Source organism: Lagopus leucura, unplaced genomic scaffold (assembly GCF_019238085.1).
Source record: "Lagopus leucura isolate 7727_CA_CO unplaced genomic scaffold, USGS_WTPT01 Super-Scaffold_100157, whole genome shotgun sequence".
NCBI classification, from domain to species: Eukaryota; Metazoa; Chordata; class Aves; order Galliformes; family Phasianidae; genus Lagopus; species Lagopus leucura.
Genome location: NW_024962334.1, coordinates 48,461,111 through 48,480,795, shown reverse-complemented (window position 1 = coordinate 48,480,795; position 19,685 = coordinate 48,461,111). Strand labels below are relative to the sequence as shown.

Genomic DNA, 19,685 nt, shown 5'->3' with positions numbered 1-19,685 from the left:
TATCTGTTGCAGATGTCTGAATAACTACATCCTAGAGTGCCTCCTGAAGGAGTTGGTACACAGACATCAATGCATGATAAATTTAGATCTCCACTTAGGGCTCAATCTCATGGTCAAGCTAGTGAAGATCAAATTGCATTGTGCTAGTTGACCCACAGTCCTACATATGTGGATTGCTAGCCTACAGCAAATGCTAGTGAATGTGATTTAAATTAACCCTTTTTTTATTGTGGGTAAGCACAGTCTAATTACCCGACTTGCTGCAGGCTAGCAGCGAGCATGCAGACAGCTACCAAGGGTCAGCTGATGTGTGGTAACTTGTTACACCGCAGAAACTTGATCATGAGTTTAATTTGCTATAACTTCCACACACAGGCAAACCTTTAGACCTAGATTCTAATTTCTGCTGGAGCCTCGGGCAGTACAAAATTGACTAAAAGTTGTATTAAGGAGAGGGAGCAGTCACACCAATACCCCTCTACAACACGGTGGGCGTCAGCCAATGTTCCTCCAAACACGTCCATTTTGCTTAAATGAAAGTATCTAACAGTAGTGGCAATCAAAAAACCTAACTCCTGAATTCTTCTCCAGATTAAAACATTAAAAGATGCTTGCACCATGGAGCTGCAAATCTCTTTATCTGGAGGCAGCCAGTATCCCTCGTAACACATTTGCACCTAACAGTAAATAATCACATGCACTATTGTAAATGACTTTATAGTACTCCTGTTTCTGACCAGGAGAGAAAGAAATGAAGGTCACTAATGTGCTTATCCATTGCTGCAGTGACAGTTCAGCTTCCTCTGAGACAGAAACACAATCTCTTTACTACTTGCTGTTAAACAAAAAAAGATCTTTCAAGAGAGCTACTATCCACGTTTCCCACCATCCCATCCATGTCTTCTGCTGATGTGTTCAACAGCAGTTTCAACGTCAGGAGAGATTGGTCCATCTCACCAAGTGCAGGACAGACTACGGGGCCTGGAATAAATTATTGCAACTGTTTTTGTCCCAGACCTTCAGAGGTCCATAGGGCAACAGCAGGGGGACAAACTCCAGATCAGATGCTTACATTATACAGGTTTTTCCTCTATCAAGCAGTGGAAGAGATACCAGTGGCAGTTGACTGAAACCAACCAAATTCACCTCAAAAACAGACCTGAAACACAGTGAGATTGGCAAACCTCATGAAGGGAAAGGATGGAATCTCCCTCCTTCCTGACAGCTTCTGATCACAACTGAAAGCTCTTCCCATTAAGGAATTTGAGCCCATAGCAAGTTGTTTGGATGAGCAAGGAAAAATATTGGAGAAGTACTCATCATCTTAAGAGAGGAGCTTGAAGAGCCTTTCATCTCAAGCCCACTGTCAAAAAGGTGGAAACACCAGTCTCCTAAGGCTGGAGATTATCAGGATGGCACTCTGTTCACAGTCTGAGACATCAGCACACAGATGTCTGCATACGAAAATGTGTCTGATAGGGCAGTTATGGCTTTACGGAATTCACTACATGCAAAATTTTTAGCAATTATGCCTTATCTACCCAGGACTGCAGGGGTCCCTAATTACCTCTGGGATAATGAGGCTTTTTGTAAGAAAACCCTGGAAATGCCAAACCTGTGTTATGCTAAAGTGCAGCTCTGGTTGCTCCCACCTTGCTCTCTGACTTCTAAACAACGCATATATTTGGATTACACTGTGCAAATAACTGAAAGTTTCTTGAAAGGTAGGTGAAATGCAATGCAAGGAGCAGGAATTAAGTGAAGGGAAAGATGTTCTGACATCACAGAGTTACAGGAAAGTAGATACATGTTTCAAGAACAGAAAAAATGAGGCCAGTATTGTAACTTTGGCAAAGCTGAGGTTTGCATTTACTTAGAAATTAAGTGTTAACGCTTTTGCCATATCAGTAGGAATGGGAGAGTCCATCATTCAAAAAAAACATTGCCATGGGACTATGAAGGTCAGCGGAGGCTGAGCCCATTCTCTGCAAAGCCACATTATTTGTAGTGACACCTTTCATTTGCTCAGGATGTTCTGAGGAAATCTCACAGTTTCCAGGTTGCCTCAACTGTATGCATATCCACAAAAGCTTAATGAAAAGCCAAGGAATATTCTTATGAAATCTTTCTGCAGAAAGAGACTCCTTGTAGAGGTCTGAAGCAAAGCAAGATGGAAGCTTCTAGAGATTCATAGCTTGGTTAAAAACTTCCCTGGAGTCAGGGTTAGCAAAATTAGATTTTGAAAAGACATGTAGATACTAGTAAACTTCTCAAGCCATAAAACTGTGCAAGCAGCTTCCGTAGTTTCCTTAGCCACAATGACCTCATATTTCATCTGCATTGTAATTCCACTGGTGCAATGTTTGTCAGCTGCAGTCCCCATCCTCTAGGCTATAGAGCTGTGCCAGCTCACACCATTTCAGCTTTAGACAGGTTCTCAAAGCTGCAGGACTTCAACAGATTTGCCAAAACCTCTCAATTCACTAGGGCTGAAACCTCATACATTCTCATGGAAGAATCCAACGCTCATGCCAATGCTGGCTGCCTGGAATGGACATCATCTTGCCTCTCTTTAACCATATGAAATTTAGGTATCCAGTCAGTGATATCATTCAGGACTCCTCTGTCCTCATTACAGAGAGATCCGGGCCTCCTAAGGCCAAGTTGCTCTGTCTTAACATAAGCATCTAGGGAGAGTGGGCTAGGTTGATTTTTGGAGGTTATCACTACACAGAAAACTAATATCAAAGCCATAGCCTAGCTATTTAAGTTTTAAATGACATACATCTTCCAAGACACACAGAAAAAAAATAATAATTAAAACAAAGAAATCAGGAGTTCAGAAGGAGAGGTTGACAAATTACCTTTTAGCGTGGTTAGATGCTTAGTATGGACAGCTGGCAAATCAGTCTAGTGTATCTCCAAACTATCATCAAAGTTACACTGAGCCATTGGCCAGTCACAAACCATAAACCACCCTTTGAAGTGTACAATGGTGAAAATATTCTTTTATTTCAGCTGCAATGATAATAAAGTTCACATTAATGAATTAGCCATAAATGAACTAGCACTTTGCACACCAGGCTGGTAACAATGCTTCAGCCCTATAGAAATATGCATATTATCAGTCTCTGTAAATATTCTCAAAAAAAGATCTCTGGAAAAATCCTCTTGAACCTGGTTAAGTTTTTTGGCCCAAATATCCTGTTTTTCATCCCGAAGGTAAAACCTGGCAGATTTGCTTCTACTTTGGACAGATTATAAAACTCTCTTTCCATTGAAAAGGATGTCATTTTCAATTCTTTCCAAGGCCTCTTCGTTATTTGGGTAGACTTGCCTTCCCATTTAGTTTTCAGTTTTAACGGAAGACTTTTCCTTTCCTGAAAATAGCTCTGCAAAATTGTATATACTTCAGTTTCTTTATGCGCCTAAATTGGAAGTACTGTATTGTATTTGTCCCAGAGAGGATCTGGGCCTTTCACCTCTTTTTTTTCCACACAGTATCACCAAGGAAGGTCAAGGATCTGAGAAACACTTAAGACTTCTCATCAGCTGCTCTTAAAATAGGGATAAAAACTTTCCAGACACCAACTGGCATTGCATCAATGACATCGCTGGGTGCTCAGGCACTCAGTCATACCTCCCAACATTAGCTGTCTAAAAGCTAGGTGTTTGGGTTATTTCTAGAGGGGATGGAGAAAGACAGGCAACTCCAGACAGTGATTCATCACATCCACCAAAGATATCTATCTAAGGAAGGATGAATCGCCTTCAGAAGATGCCCATCGTTCTAGAGGGAGGTAAGATGATTTGCTTAGATATTTAAGCATTACATAGCTAAAATTAAGTGAGCAAATTCCATCCACAGAAGTCTGTTAGGGGAGTGTGCTGCTCATCCAATAGAAAGTACGGATACTGCTCTTTGTGTGCTTGGAAATAGTAGGTGTCCTCATAGATTCTGAGCAAGCCCTATTTTCAAACAAGAGTGTTCCACGTTAGTCAAGTGCTGCCTCAAAGATGAACTGATCTTTCCAATATAACTTTCAGGGAGATGTCTCAAGAGATCCTGAGTCAGTCATACTTAGGGTCATCATGAGACAAAGTTCCACCACATTAGCATGTGCTTTTTGATTGGAATGTTGAGTCCAGTTCCTGGAACACTTTAAGGATGTTTTCTGTTGTTCACCCAGTTGGGCCTATGCACAGTTATACCCAGCCTGTTCCCAGGCACAGTTGTCTATCTTTGCAACCTTGTAAAGCTCCCAGACCAGTATACCAGGAACTGAAATTGGGGTCTTCCCTTTGGAGCTGCTGCCATCCTTAGTGGCCATTTCCCAGACCTATGGGAAGTGCATGAAAAAGTGCTGAGCACCCACTGACCTCCAGGCAACCTGCAGGTAGTGTTCATCTCTCAACCACAACAGTTTTTCTTCACATGGCTAAGCTCTTTTATAAACCTAACTTTGCATCTCCACATGTTTAAACCTCTTCAGAGCTCAGGGGCTGGCTGTGAGAAATGGGAATATTAATATTATGTCAGTGCCCAGAAGGTCTCTGACTATGAGGCAGGCAAAGCTTGTAAGGCATCAGTAGAGGATCTGCCCGTGTTGGTTTAAGCTGGCTGCAAGGCTCTCAGGAGTTGTTCTCTGCCAAAATGAAGCAGTGGAGTCAAATTTGGCAAATACTTCTTGGCAAACCAAAAATACGTTAAAATGTTTGCAACTGGAACTGTAGAATTGGAAGATTTGGGGATATGGTAAAAGAGAAGAGTTTGGTCTGATTTTTTATTTTTTTTTTTTCCCCCGGGATGAAGTATTAAGGGTACTGAAGTTAGAGGCACAGCCCCAAGTTACTGGGAGTCAAACTGGGGCGTGAGCCATGTGAACACCCATGTGAATGTTCTTACCCCCTGGTATATATGAACCGTCTTGCATTTATTGCAGGGTAAGAGCATTCACACGGGCAGTTACCACAAAAAAACTGGCATCTTATTAGTTCACACCCTAACTTACCTCGTGGTAATTTGTTCATGTGCCCATCCCCTAAGGTGCCATTCCCAAAGAGAAGTTGCAGGACGCAATGTCCCCTTTGTACACAGTCAGCAGCTTAGTGGTTAAGGCACTCACCCATGGTATGGGAAAATGAGTTTCATAAGTTTCCTCTCCTTGATTTGAAACAGGAATTTGAACCCAGATTTCTTAAATCTCAGCACCACAGACCAACCAACGCATTATTCTTTTTTTTTTACAGAACTACCAAATCAATTATTCACATTGATTGAGTTTTGGCCAACACTGGGGACTCAGCCAGAAACGTGCGAAGCTCGGAGCAGAAGCTCTCAACCTAACACCCATAGTACCTAAGTCCTGGGTGCAGATCAGATAGATACTGTATAGATGGATTTTGCAAATGTTGAAGCCCATTAGGATATACACAAACGTTCTTGCAATGCTGCCTTTGCATGCCCCAAAACCCCATCCAGTTCCTAGCCAAGTTTTGCTACATGTTGTCAGATATATACAAGCCTTAACTGGGTTCCTTCTCTCTCCTGCAATGGGATAAGAGATGGGACTGAGAGATATGCCTATAATTTACATACATTATTAATGTATGTCCCTGATAGCATGTATAATAATGTGCTATGTATAAGCCCAACACAGGAAAGATTCTCCCTGTTCTCGGGCTTGATCTCAGTCTGTGTGACCCAGCTTGGTGCTTGCACATAGAAAATGAACAGAAATGCTCAAATATTTAGGATAAATACAAGGTTAAGCAGCACCTCCCTGGCATGGAATCAAAGTATGAAGCAATTTGCAGGATCAAGACCTAAATCTTCTGAATCCAAAGACAGGTCAAACTCAAGGGAAATCTAGTCCTGACTTCAACAGAGTTTGGAGCAACCTTTTTGTCTCTTCGACTTAGCTGCCTGTTTCTGTGAGACTTGTGCCTATTCAGCATCTCCCAGAACTTGTGCCAAACAAAGCTCACTTGGCTGATGGATCCAAATGTCATGAGGGGTCCAGCAGACAGGGAGCAGGATGGCTTGAGCCTTGGCTTCTGCAGGAACCAGCTGTGAGAAATGGAACAAGGTAGCTGAGAGCCTTTCAGGAGTCCATCCCTGCTCCCAGCCTTCCAGTTCCTCCAGTGCCACAAAGCACATCCTTCTCCTTGCATAAGCTCTCCCATTCCACCTCTGCATTTTAAAGAAACTTTCAAAGGGTCTGAATTTCACAGAGACAGAGGCAACACTGACTGGAAATTACACATATGACACCCGAGGTGTCTATATCTATTCCCTCCTGGTAGATCTAGATCTATTCCCTCCTGATCCTGAATTATGCCTAACTTAGCAACCAAACAGTTTTAACAGCAAAACCTGTGCACACCCTTGAAATGTAGGCAGTTAAAAGGATTGTTCACATGACTTCTATCACTCTTCCATTATATTGATCCCAGCACATTCTTCTGGGATGAAAGAAGATCCCAAGCATCTTCCCCGACTTCCTGAAGGTCCAGGAAATTTGAGATGAGCCAAACCTTTCTGCATTCACAGTAACAGACACAGTATGGGAATTTGAAGACTAAACTGCCCAAATGTGTGAAGAAGTTTGTGCAGATCTTCTCAGTAAGTTTAGCAGAACCATAGAAATCTCCAACTCACTTAAAAGCTGAGTGAGATCCTTTCTTACATAAAACCTTTGTCACCTTCCACATTCAAAAAATGGAGGTTCTTGAGTTTAAGCTCTTACAAACACGGTATTCAATAATGTCTTTAAATGGAAAACACACAGAAAAAATCAAAGCTAACTCCTCATCACCATGTACCACAGGCATAGGAGAAGGCAATATGAGTTTGTGATTCTTGCTGCAGTTATTTCAGAATTGTGGTTGTTCATGAGGGTAGTATCTATCACGGTACATGGAATCACAGAATCATGAAGGTTGGAAGAGACCACTAAGATCATTTTGCCCAATCCCACCATGCCCACTAAGCCACATCCTACATCCACCTAGCAGTTCTTTACTGGTTCCAAATATTAGTCCAAATGACTATTTATTTGACCAGTGATGCTTCTGCATGTGTTTCTTGAACAAGCTTTTCCACTGTAAGCTAGCACCACAGCAAACAAAAAGAACAGACTTTTACAGAAACATAAATTCCTTGTCTATGGGGTCCCATAGCTGAGGGATCCATATGAGCTTAAGAAATTGAGAATGATGGAGCTTCAGCATTTGACCTAACCTAGAAGCCAGCCACCCAGACAATCATCTTTTCTATCACCAGCACAGAGACCAGCTGCTACAGAGAGTCATTACGTTGGCAGTGCGATTGGCATCCTGGGTAGGTCTGGTGAATCACAGTGAGGAAGTGCCAGTTTTCATTCACTGACTAGAAAAGGAATTTAGATGACTACTTCAGATGAGATGTCCAGTTCTGACATGGGGTAGGATGTGCTCAGCATGACTGAAGTACATAAGTGTTGTGTACATCCCTACAGTACAGTGAACAAACTGAAACTCTTCGCTCATGATCTCTGTCATACCGACCCGTGAGTGTCCTGCTGCCCTGGCTGTTGTCCTCACTCCAATGGTTTTGCAAACAGTGAGTCAAAGTCAGTCCAGCACAGCTCTTCTGTATTCCAGTCTCTGCTCCATCACCCCATGCTGCACACTGACATGGGATTTGTGCAGCCTGCCTCTGCTAGAAACTATCAGAAAAAGTCATTCCTCTTTTTTTTTTTTCTTCTCATCTATCCAGGTCACCAAGATATTTCTTTAGGCTTGTGTAGGGCAGAGAACAAAGATGGCCAGAGGTCTCATGTCCTAAGGAAGTGTTTTACCCTAGGTTATCTTTTCCCCTGGTTTAACACAGTGTTTACAATTCATTACACAGTCAAGGTCTTGCATCTTGTCCTACCCTTCTTGTACTAAAAATGGACATAACTGGGCTCTTCCATGCAGGTACCCAAAGAAGAGCCTGTATTGGCCTGCAAAAAATCTGTTGTTGGAGAACAGAAAACAGGTCCAAAGTTTTCAATTTGTTCCAGATGTGTGCCAATGTCTGAGGCGGTAGGAGTTACCACTAACAGCACTGTTGGTGGCAGACACTACAGGTAGATTAGCTGAGATGTATTTGTGGCTGCAAATGCATGCCAGACTATATAATCCTTGAATTAGTTTCCATCACACAGTTTGGAAAGTCTGCTGGTAGACGTTGCAGTTTAGTAATCGTAATAGTTGTAATAGTAGTTGTAATAGTAGTGGAACTGTTAGAATGCTGTGCTGCCAACACACTGCTTTATATTACAATTGAAATGTAACCTTTCACTCACCAGGAGACTTGAGATCTCACAATGCATCAGTGGGACAGATGGACTCAGTGCTCCTTTCTATCACAGACTTCCCATATGCCTGTGGGCAAGTTACACCAAGGATTGCAGTGGGCACTGAATTAGCATTTCCCTGTCTGATTCCTAATCTTCTGCTAATGTGTCTTATCTATTCTCTTTCAGCTCAGATGTTTGCCCCCATCTGTCTGGTCCATATTACTCTTTCAGGCCAAAGCTCACTCCCACAGCACCCTTGGTCTCCTGATGTTAGTGACTTTCAAGTTTTGCAATCAATCTGCTAATATCCATGACCTGACCTGTTAGAAAAACACTGTGATCCAGTAAACTCCTTCCTCATCTAGCTGATATTATTGTTAGCAATGACTCAGTGCTAACTACCTCTCCTACCCATCGCTTCTTTGTGGCTGTGATTTAACCCAGCCTGTGGCACTTGAGGGTGAATGAGATGATTTCTGGGCTGAATGATTTAATGACGGTAGAAGTTGTTGCACCTATTATTGCAGACCCACAGTGGGATGTATCTCAACTAGCCTAAGGTGCCTAACAGTTAGACAGTTATATCTGTGCTGCTCACCTTCTTTCCTCTGTGAAGAGAGGTGAGCAATTCAGCAAAGCAGCAAAGCTAATCCACTTTCTCCTACATTCAGAATGAGCTCAAGGTATTCATGGACGCTGCAAACCCTGGACAAGGGGCAGCTCAGTAAAATCAGTTGATTGCTCAGGTTGCAGCAGTGCACTCAACACGCTTCAGGCATAAAACAGGAATTATACATCTAAGTAGCCCTGCACTTCACTTCTGCCTTTTTTCCATGTAGCCCTATTGCTTTGTTTGAGCACTTCCCCCAGCAATTCTTTCCATATGGTAGCCAAGCCATGCCTTTGCTAATGTTGCCCTGGAGATCAGGCTGCCATTTTCTCCCTAGCTTGACACTATTTGTAAATAGGAGTGTAACAAGGCCTTGAAAAAGGCAGCACACTCTTCAAGCCAGCTGGTGAACTGGGTAGGCCAGACTGGAAAGAAGGTCAGATTCCTCACTAGCTGAAAAAATGTAGTGTATCAACATAGACATCAATGCACACATCAAAATACCTATAGCCCATACTCCTAGCACCTGACATCAGGAGGGCACTGCTCCCAGAGCCTACAGAATGGCTCACCATTGGCATTACAAAGCCAACACACGAGGAGGGACAGCACTCCTGTGTTATGCAGGGTCAAAGCCAGGTGCCCTGCTCTCCTGGTATGGATTGGTAAGGTAAAGTCTTTCAGAACAAATGCACCGGCTCTGCTCTTCTTATGGAAGAATGTGCCAGAGAATGATACTTCATAAGAAATCTCTTTAAATGCCTTTCTATTATATGGGAATTTTTATAAACTCTTCCACAACCAGTGTGCAATGCAACACCAGGTCTTTAAGTGACAGATTTCTATAGGTATTTCAATCTCTAAAAACGTAAAGAACTGCCTACTGGGATTTAGAAAACAGTCTTCCAGTGGGAATATCCTCTTAACTTTCTACATATCTATCTGGATCACTGAGTACATGCGTTTAGGAGTGGAATCAAAGAGAAAAAAAAGGAACTGAATTCATCTATATAAAATGAGATATGTTTGTCTGACCTCATCATCCAGGATCCTGTTGCAGGCAATGCTGAGAAAACTGGCACAGCTGGGGAGTGATTCATCCCATCCAAAGGAGAATGCCTAACATATGTCAGATGAGTCGCATCCTATTTCTCACTGATAACTCTAAAGGAAACTTGGCTAGAGACTGCTAAATATGAGAGATTCTCCTCCAAAAGGGACAGAGATCAAACCTGGATCTCCCAGAATCACAGAATGGCTTAAGTTGGAAGGAATCATCTGGTTCTAACACCCATTAAACAGATTTTCATGCCTCTAAAGGAACAGTGGGCCTCCCAGTAAATTCTCCAGACCTTATTTGATGGTGACATTCAATCACTTTTCACTGGGCTTTGGACAGGACCTCACCTGTCCAGCAAGATCTTAGACTGCCTCACACCTTCCCAGTTAATACAGTCCTGTGAAAAATAGAAATGCTCCCTTACGTGTGTCCTCAGATTGCCAGGATTTGGAGTTGCTGTCTGTCATGCCACACAACAGTGTCTAGCAACAGGCTCTATTGTTGCTCTTCTGGGGACAGAGGGAAAAACTGAATGGTGGGCTTGGCAGCTGTTCAAGGAGTTTCGTTCCTGCCTTCCCACCCCTTAGCAAATATCTCTATTAGACAAGGTGCACTCTTCTGGTAGCTGCAGAAACTCCTGCTCTGCTCACTGCTGCTTGGCTTTGTTCCTGGCTATAGCAGAAGTGGTTTCTGCCTTTTCTCACTGCTGTGTCCCAGAGTGGCAATTCTGTGGGATAACAGCAGATTCCTTGGCAGCCTGAGTATGCCTAACCTCTGCCATTAAAACTGTGTCTTCTAAAAGAGATGGGAAGGAAATCTGAAACTGGAAACATGAAATTCAGACTGGGAAAAGAGAAAGGATTTGGTTTCAGAGAACTGAAAGTAAAGCAAAGCCAGACAAACTCTTTGAAATGCAGATTCAACTCTTAAGGAATGACTGTGTCCTCTGCTGACACGACTTGACGGAGATGCAAGAATGCCATTTTGAATCTTATTTTTCAAGTTTTCAATTGACCTCCCATTGCATCAATGACCTGTGGATGTGGTTGGAAAATGGAAGGCTCTGGGTGCGTTTGACAGCAGAAGATAAAGAGCTGGGGAAGATGTATTTGTGCTCCAGAGTGTGCTGGATTAGAAGCTGGATCAAACGTGTTACAGAGCCACAAAACATTCAAGCTACTTAGGCTTTCAGCAGTGGTGCTGAGACATGGCAGCATATAAGATGGGGTGAAACTGCTGAGGATAGGGTTGGTTTTAGTCTGGAAGGCATGCACGTTGCTGTGTATGATCAGATCACCAAAGGACCCACTCTAGTATACCAGTAAGCACTGTGCACCAAGCAGCTTGTTAAAATAGATGGAGAAAATAAAGTCCAAGACTTGATTTTAGGCATGTTTTAGCCAGGCAATGATAATTAGCAATGGAAAGTGCAGACGAAGCCAAAAGCACCTGGCTTGGATGGAGACATCCGAACTGCAGACATGTAATGAATAAAGTTAATTCCACCTTGTGACTTCACTCAGCTGCCTGCAGATAGGCATCAAGAGCAACTGAGATGCTGTAGGGTTTACTTGATTGGCTTCCATCTGCTGCTCAAAAAGAAGCATGGCATCTCTGGATCTTATACGATCCCCTCCAGGCCAGTGAGGACTAACAGGATGCCATCAGGCATCTGAACTGAAAGTAGACACTTACGCTTGGGCACCTGATGGAAAACCAGGCATCTTCACTTTGGGATTAGACGCCTTTCCTGCAAGACAAGCTTCAACTGAACACTAGGATTGATGCGCGGGGAAGGGCTGAGCTTCATATCCTGTGACAGACACGGGGTCAGGCTAGAAATGTGGAGGTCTCCCATGATCTGAGCCCAAAGAACCCCTGAGGCGCACTCTGAGCCTCTGAGGAAAATCTGACTTCCCTCCATAGAAGAGGGAAAACGGCCATCCCAGATACCTGGGACACCTTGTGAGGTCTGTGAGAGGGGAACTAGCCCACACACGGACGTGACCTTGTGGTGAAGCTTCAGAAAGATGCAATGAGAGAAAAAGCATTTTGCACCAATACAGTCTGGGAAGAAGAGTTAGCACACTGGAAAAGATTAACAGCATCCCTGCAAAAAGCAAACAAACAAACAAAAAACACTATATCATAAAAAGCACAACTCACTGTCATCGATACCACTACAGAAACTGTGGTGATGAGACCAAAGGCACCTTGAACTCTTTGATGGCCTGGGCTCTACAAATGCAAAGTGCTCTCCTGGGTATCAGCAACATCCAAGTGGGAAAGAGCCTTCGAATATGCAGGTGGCAAACAAGGGGAAGAGACAAACAGTGTCTTTGTGATGCATAACGCTCTCTCCAGGCTTAAAGGCCATTTTCAACGGCAGTGCCCTATGTTAGGAGTTCAAAACAAGGGAGTTAACATATTGGTTCCTTTTCCCTCCCTTTGTTTTTTTTTTTTTTTTTTTGCAAGCACTGGTAGAATTTGGAGTGAACTGGTGAGCTGCTGATTTTTTACGTGTTGTGCTTAGGTTATAACAGAATTTAAAGCAAACCAGCAAACCTTGCCACTTTTAAAGGGGCAGAAGGGAAGAAAATTGGTATGAGTGACCCAGGCTGGATGGAAACATTTGACAGAAGCAGAGTAACCTTGGGACTGACCCAGCAAAACCCTGGCTGTTGGGGGAGGCCCTCCCTGGATACAGTCTGCTGTCCTGCTGAATTTATGTGGATCTTCTGGACCCAGGGTCTTCATTTGGCTCTCAGAGGTGCCAGAAGAGCAGAGGTGCTATTAGTGAATCAGTATCAGCACAGCCTTGGGCTGTGCTACATCCAGCCTTATCTGAGCACAGCACATGGATAAGATACATGTGGGCAAGATACCTCTCCCTCTCCTATTTCCCCTCAACTTCCACTGTGTTTCAGGGCTTTTTTACTGGCACCATCACTGTGACACCAGCCCCACCTGACTAGGCAGAAAGCACCAAACTTCACCATTCCCAAAAACGTTCTGGGTCTATCTGTGCCTAGAAAGCTGTTCCCTGTCTCTGCAGTGAACATCTCCAGATGTACATGTTTCTCTTCTCCAATTCCAGGTCTGTCTAGGGGGTTCCTCAGTGCACTCACTGCAGAAACCCAGCTGTCCAAATGGAACTCCTGTGACTCAGAGCCAGGAGGATTCCCTCTGTAACACACTTGTGCAATGCTCCTTAAGTGCAGTCATTATGCTGTATAAAAAGTCCTACGGAACGTGGCTAGGATATTTGAATCATGCACTCAAGTGACACGAGCAAGGGAACATTTCCCTGAGAAATGCCATTGCTGAGCAAGGTGGAAGTGGGTCTGTGGACACACAGCTGTTCTATTGGGCTTTTCTCACCCTCTTGTAAACACAAAAGTAACACATTGGCTCCTGGTGAGGCCTCCTACAGAACATCATCCTTTCTCTGCTGCTCTGAGCCGAATTAGCTCATTGCAGTTGTAGGAAAAGGGGTTTGAGCTGGTAGAAGATCCCATGATTTGGGATGGTGATACCAGCCTCATTTCTCCTGGCACATCCAGGGCAAGAGCAGCAATCTTTGTCTTTCCTTTCCTAAAAGAGACCACAGACTCAAAGTAAAATCTAAGTTTTCTCTGGCCTGACTCTTGAGATATCAGTCAAAATGTCTGATTATTATTTTTTTTTCCAGACAGAAAGCAGGGATGGTGACCATTTCCAAGCTCTAAGCCAGGTTGGATGGGGCTCTACGCAACCTGATCTAGTGCTTGATTTACTGGCTGGCAACCCTGCCCACAGCAGGGGTTTGGAACAAGACGATTTTGAGGTCTCTTGCAACCCAGGTCATTCTATGATTCTGTGATACATTTCCAAGGCCTAGTTTTACAGCTTAGTATGGAAAATGCCATGTGCATGGGTGAAATGTTACATCAAGGTGGCACAAGAGCTGGGAGAGGAGGATGGGACTACCTATGACATCTACTGTCCCGAAGCAACCAGCTCTCTACTCTGCCTCATGCTGTGCACTGCAATAGCACTCATGAACATGGAAACTGTGCAGAAAGGTCTTTAGAAAGAAGAAGAAAAGATCTGCCTTCCCTTGGTGAACCAGACAAGTGAACGTCTTGGTGGTACAACCAGCCCTGCCAGGCAGTGCTAACAGAGATCCAGGAAAGGACCTTTAAAGTCTTCTGCTTTCGCTTACCTATCTGTAAAATGGTTATAAGAAACAGAAAATCAGAGAATCAGAGAATCATTTGAGTTGGAAGGGACCTTAAAGGCCTTCTAGTCCTGCAGTGAACAGGGGCACCTACAGCTCCTTGTCCTATCACAACAGACCCTGCTAAAGAGTCTGCCCCCTTCCTTCTCACAGCCCCCCTTTAGGTGCTGAAAGGCCACTCTCAGGTCTCCGTGGGGACTTCTCCAACCTGAACAGCCCCAGCTCTCTGAGCCTGTCCTCATAGGGGAGCTGCTCCATCCCTTGGACTAATTTTGTGGCCCTCTTCTGAATGTGTTCTAACAGGTCCATGTCTCTTCCTCACTGAGGACACCACATCTGGACACATCTTTTACCTTTCTGGACACTTACCAGTACCTAAGCCGTATTACTAAGTGCTCCATGGTTTTCAGATGAGATGTCTTAGAGGTGTTCAAAGGTATGTAAAGGATGTGTTTTGACTGTAGAACTACCTGAAAAGGGCTGGGGAGCAAAATAATTCACATTTTTTTATTCCTTGTTGGAAAAAGCTTTCTTTCCTTGAGCTAATGCTTTGGTCCAATGCCTTTGCACGCTACACCTCAAGCACAAACCAGGAAGGAGCAGTTTCCTACTACTTATATTGATGAAAAAGGTCTCCTCAGCCCATGTGCCCTCTATGCCCATTGCTGCTTGGGTGCAAATCACCCCTGCTATGCTTAGGAATATCCAAGATGATAGGAGAGTTGGTATCTGAGAAAAGGCTAAAGCATCATTCTGTGATGACGCACTGTCTGGCAAAAAGGGGCCATGTAAGATACTGTTGTAACATAGGTGTTACATATATATAAAGGCAATTCCCAACCCTTGGGGCAAGGGTGGGAGAGGAGAGCATGTAGAGGGATTGCACCACATACAACCACCTCTGCAGAAGAGCATGACAGCTGTTTAACATCACACTGCAACCTGCTGCAGTAGCAGAAGAATTGAAGATGAATACCACTGCCTTGGAAATGTCAAAATCCTCAGCTCGAGTTAATGGATCAGAGGAAGAAGGGGTAGATGCAATTCATGTTTCTGAGCTCTACAGCTTGCTTTAGGAGCTCTGATGTCAACCTGCTTGGCTCATGCTGTCCCTTGGGTGACCTTCCATGGCTCTGCCTCCCTCCCGGTTAATGAGGAATGATCATTTCTCACTTAACGTGCTCACTCTCTGCCAAACCTAAGCTTTGGTTACTCAAATGTGGAGCCTGCCAAGACTCAGCTCCATTCTCTAGGATTTGTCATGAAAAAAAAAAAAAGGAATTGTGTTTTTCATGGGATCCAGAGCTCAGCTTGGCTTTCACTGCATCCCAGTGCAAATGAGGGGCTGTTTCCCTCACCCTAAGGTGGAGAAATGCCAGGGGAGACCTGAAACATGGCACAAACTAGGACTTCATCCATGCATTGCTCTTCCTGCAGTGTTGCCATTCAGCTCTCAGGGACACATTCAGCTGTTGCACCTGCATACTGCTGGAATAATTCTTCCAGCATATCTTTCCAACGGTGAGGCTGCCCTCCCACCCTGCTCCCATAAGTCCATATTTCTTGAAGCACAAGGAATAGGAATGGAAAAACATAATGAATCACTTTTTCAAAGCCTTCTGGGCTGCAAAATGGCTGCTATAGAAAATCACCAGCTTTGGCCAGTCTCATCCTACATGGATGATTCAACCAACAGTGCTGCTTTAACCACTCTTGGACAACGAGAAATAAGAAGCTAAAATCAATGGGAAAAGAGGTGGAAGTTAGGAAAACATCCTGAACACACATCCTTCTTGTCCATCTTCAGTGATGCTGCTTTCACTCAGCTCCTAGCTGTTACTGCTCATCTCTTAACCCAGTTTATTAGGAGGCCAGTGCCATCCCACCTCACTTAGGTGGTACAGAGAGCAGCAGATGAGATGGGAGCTCCACCAGATCTCACCTATCAACCTCTGATACTTTTATCTTTTCACTTCGTGGCTGGACGAGGTGCCCTTAGTGATCCTTTCCAACCTTAGTGATCCTAGGATATCTCCTGTGGGGCTTCCAGTTCACCCCAACCAGTTCACATTGCATCAACCTGCATCCCACCATTCTTCCTGAATCGAACCGTTCTTCCTCCCAAGCCGTTTCTGCACTCTCTGGCTGTCCCTGAACCAAGTCTGACCTCATGCCATCTGCTAAGAAACAAAATATATACGCATTTCTTGCACTACATGTGCAGCCAGCCAGTTAAGGCAATGCAAGTTAGCTGGGAAAAGCTGTAACACTGTGGTGCCTCCACTTGTGTCTGGACGCCAGCAGGACGGGGGACATCTAATCCTCTCTGCTCATGAATTCTGCTTCTGCATTTCCTAATTCTCCTTCCTGCTCTCTCTTCTCTTATTTTTAGGCAAACAAGAGCACTGAGATTTGAAATAAACACGGGCTTATTGTTATTATTTTGCTATTGATCTGAATGCAGGAGAGCCTTCAGGGGCTGCTTTAAGTGGCACAGCGCAGTGCAGTGCAGTGCTGGGGAAAGTCCCATGGAGTGCCGGTACCGCAATAAATCACGCTGGCACGTCCCTGCAAACTTAACTTACAACCTCAGTCCCAACAGCACCCGCCTCCCTGTCACCCGATCTCTCCTACGTTATTCCCAAATCCCATTTCTTCCATTTCTGAAAGCACGTTATTTAGGAACTGTCTGTTTTTAGGAAGCTCTAGCAGCTTTGCCCCCACATCGTCACTAAAGGATGCAGGCAGAGCACAGCAGCTCGGGGGGATTTTTTCCCTTTTTCTCCACGTTTTCTCTTCTCTTATTCTACATTCCCTCCCTACAGACCGGGGGCTGTGCAGAGCCCACCCAGCACTGCACAGCCCCATTTTGAGCAGGTGCTTCTATGCCACAGTGGGAATGGCAACTCGAACGGCGCAGCCGAGCAGGGGGCTCTGCTTGGAGGCAATTACAGTAACAGCCACATGCCTGCTTGCTCCCCCTGACAGATACATGCCTGGTGTTTCCCCCAGTTTCTTTCCTCTGGGAGAATAATTAACCAAACCCTACAGGGGAGCATCGTTTCTCAGTCCCTGGTTTTGCTCAAGCTGGGAGCAGAGCGAGCATCCATCGCTCTGCGCCCGTTGGGGTGAGGTTATGTTTTAATTAGGAACCCTCATTCATAGGGGGGACAATTTGGGGATGGAGAATGAGGGATATTCTGCCCCGAGCATTCATGTGGCTGTGAGCAGATGCTGGGGAGGCTTTAAAAAGTGATGTTTGAGGAGAGGTGTTTGTTGCTTGCACTCCCCGAGTGAAACATTTCTGGCTCCGTACTCCCTACCAAAAGTGAATAAAAAATAGTGAAAATGTGTAATAATAATAATAATAAAAAGGGAAAACGGAAGAAAAAAGGACAGCTTTCAATTCAAATAAAAGAAAGACAGGCTGTCGATTTTCTAAACTGAGTAGACTGGAAGCGAGCTGTCCTTGCAGAGCACAACGATTTGGAGGAAGAGGACTGCACTCCCACCGCTATGATCTGAACGGGGCTGTCCCGAGTGCCCCCACGCAGCCCTCGGCCCCTTCACACCCCCCCCCTGAGTACCCCCAGGTCCGGCCAAGGGGCGGCTGCGGGTTTTACGTCTCGTTTTGATGATAAATAAACTGGGACAGGAATGTACACGGAGGCAAAAGGCAGCAGCAAGCGGAACAGCGCCCGGCCCGACTCCCCCATCCCTACCCCGAACCTTCGCATTTCCATCGCCTGAAGGGATTTTGCTCTCTTTGCAAGATAAACGTCTAAAACCGCCGGACGGCACCGAGTGAAAGGATGAGAAGGAGGGGTGGGGGGGGGTTGAATAGAAAAATATAGAGAGGGAAGGGGAAAAAGCATCACCGCTTCTGTCCCCCCGCACACAGCCGATGTGCGCTCGGACCAACTCCTGTCCCTTGTGCCCCCCCGGCCCCACCCCGAACCCCACGAGCTGCGGGCTCTGCCCCTCGCCGGGTGACAGGGGAATATTTATGTTGGTATTGGAGGAATGCGCTTCCTTCTCCAATCAGGAATGCAACCGGAGTTTCTAATTATAAGTTAGACGGTGGCTGGGAATAAAAGATCGTTTTTTAATGACTCCCGTCCAGGTGCTGCTCTTTCTGCCTGTCTTCCCAAGAGCGCATTTGCATTTTATGGCCTCTCTCCCATCCCAACGATTTCCCTCTGCTCTCAGACATACCTGACATAGTTGCAGGGACTCTGCCTTCAACGCACCGCGCTCAGCGCACCCGAAACCCTCTCCCTCCTTTAGAGGCGCGTCAAAAGAACAGCCGAGATAGATATAAATGTATCTATACATACACACACACACATTCCGCCGGTGCTCAGCAGCACCTCCCCAGCTCCATCCCCGAGCTCTGTCCCTCCGCGGGCTCACCCCGATCTCCCCCCCCATCCCAACAGCCTCCAAACACCGTCGGACCGCTCCGCACCCGCGCAGCCGCCGGAGGAGCGCAGAACTCTCTTTGCGCCTTCCCCTCTCCGCTCTCCCTCCCTTGTCTAAGGGCTTCCCTCAGCCCAATTACCTCCGCGGGGTAATTAGAGCAGATCGTGCAGTTACATGCCTTGCCCAGCACCATTTGCTTTTTTTTTTTTTTTTTTTTTTTTTTGGGGGGGGGGGAGAAAAAAAAAAAAAAAAAATTTTTAATAGGGGTGGGGGGTGGAAAAAAAACCCCCAAAAACCCCTTTTTTTTTTTTTTTTTTTTTTTTTTTTTTACCCCAGTTGGGACCGCGCAACTTTCCGCTGCCTTCCGCGCAGGTCGCTGTGCCCCTCTCACCTCTTTCTTCCCATTCATTCCCTGCATATCCTTTAAAGCGAAGGGGGGAAAAGACATCTTTCCATCCTCTGCCCCCCCCTTCCTTCCACCTGACTGGCTCGAAATCACCTTGAAATGCTCATGTCAACTTGTATCATTATCTCTTTAATTCAGGCAGCGCCTTTTGTTCTGCACAGGAGAGGATCAAAGAGCTTTAAAAAAAAAAAAAAAAAAAAAAAAAAACAACCGAAAAAAACCCCAACACACGCAGAAGAACTTTCCGATCGCTCCCGCTCTGCTACAGAGGGAGAAGGAGAGCTCAGGTATAACCCAGTCAAAATAAACAAAGCGAATGCATAAATAAAAGAGGTGAAATGCAGGTTCTAAGAACTTGCTGGCGCTGGAACAATCCCACCTCCTTTAGCTGAGTGGCAACGAAAGGAGAATTTCAAGTCACGGTGAGCGCAAGGGGTTGCAGAGTAAAGCAGAGGAGGGGAAAATAAATGAAAATGAGAGGAAAAAAAAAACACGCGCACACACACACACACAACAACAACGAAGAAGAAGAATAAAACTTACCACCAGATTGGGTAACTTGACAGAGCCTGACTCAACCCACAGAGAAACAGGAAATATCCAAAAGAGGCCATTGATGAAAAGTTGTCTTTTTTTTTTTT

At 44.9% G+C, this 19,685-nt stretch overlaps 1 protein-coding gene across 1 annotated transcript in view; it reads right to left on the bottom strand.

Annotated features, from left to right (window-relative positions):
* Window positions 1-19,658, bottom strand: part of WNT3A (Wnt family member 3A) — an 83,176-nt gene extending 63,518 nt beyond the window's left edge. The window contains exon 1 of the mRNA XM_042888897.1: window positions 19,588-19,658. Coding sequence (XP_042744831.1) covers window positions 19,588-19,658 — 71 coding nt within the window. The remainder of the gene's footprint in view (window positions 1-19,587) is intronic.
* Window positions 19,659-19,685: the final 27 nt, after the last annotated feature.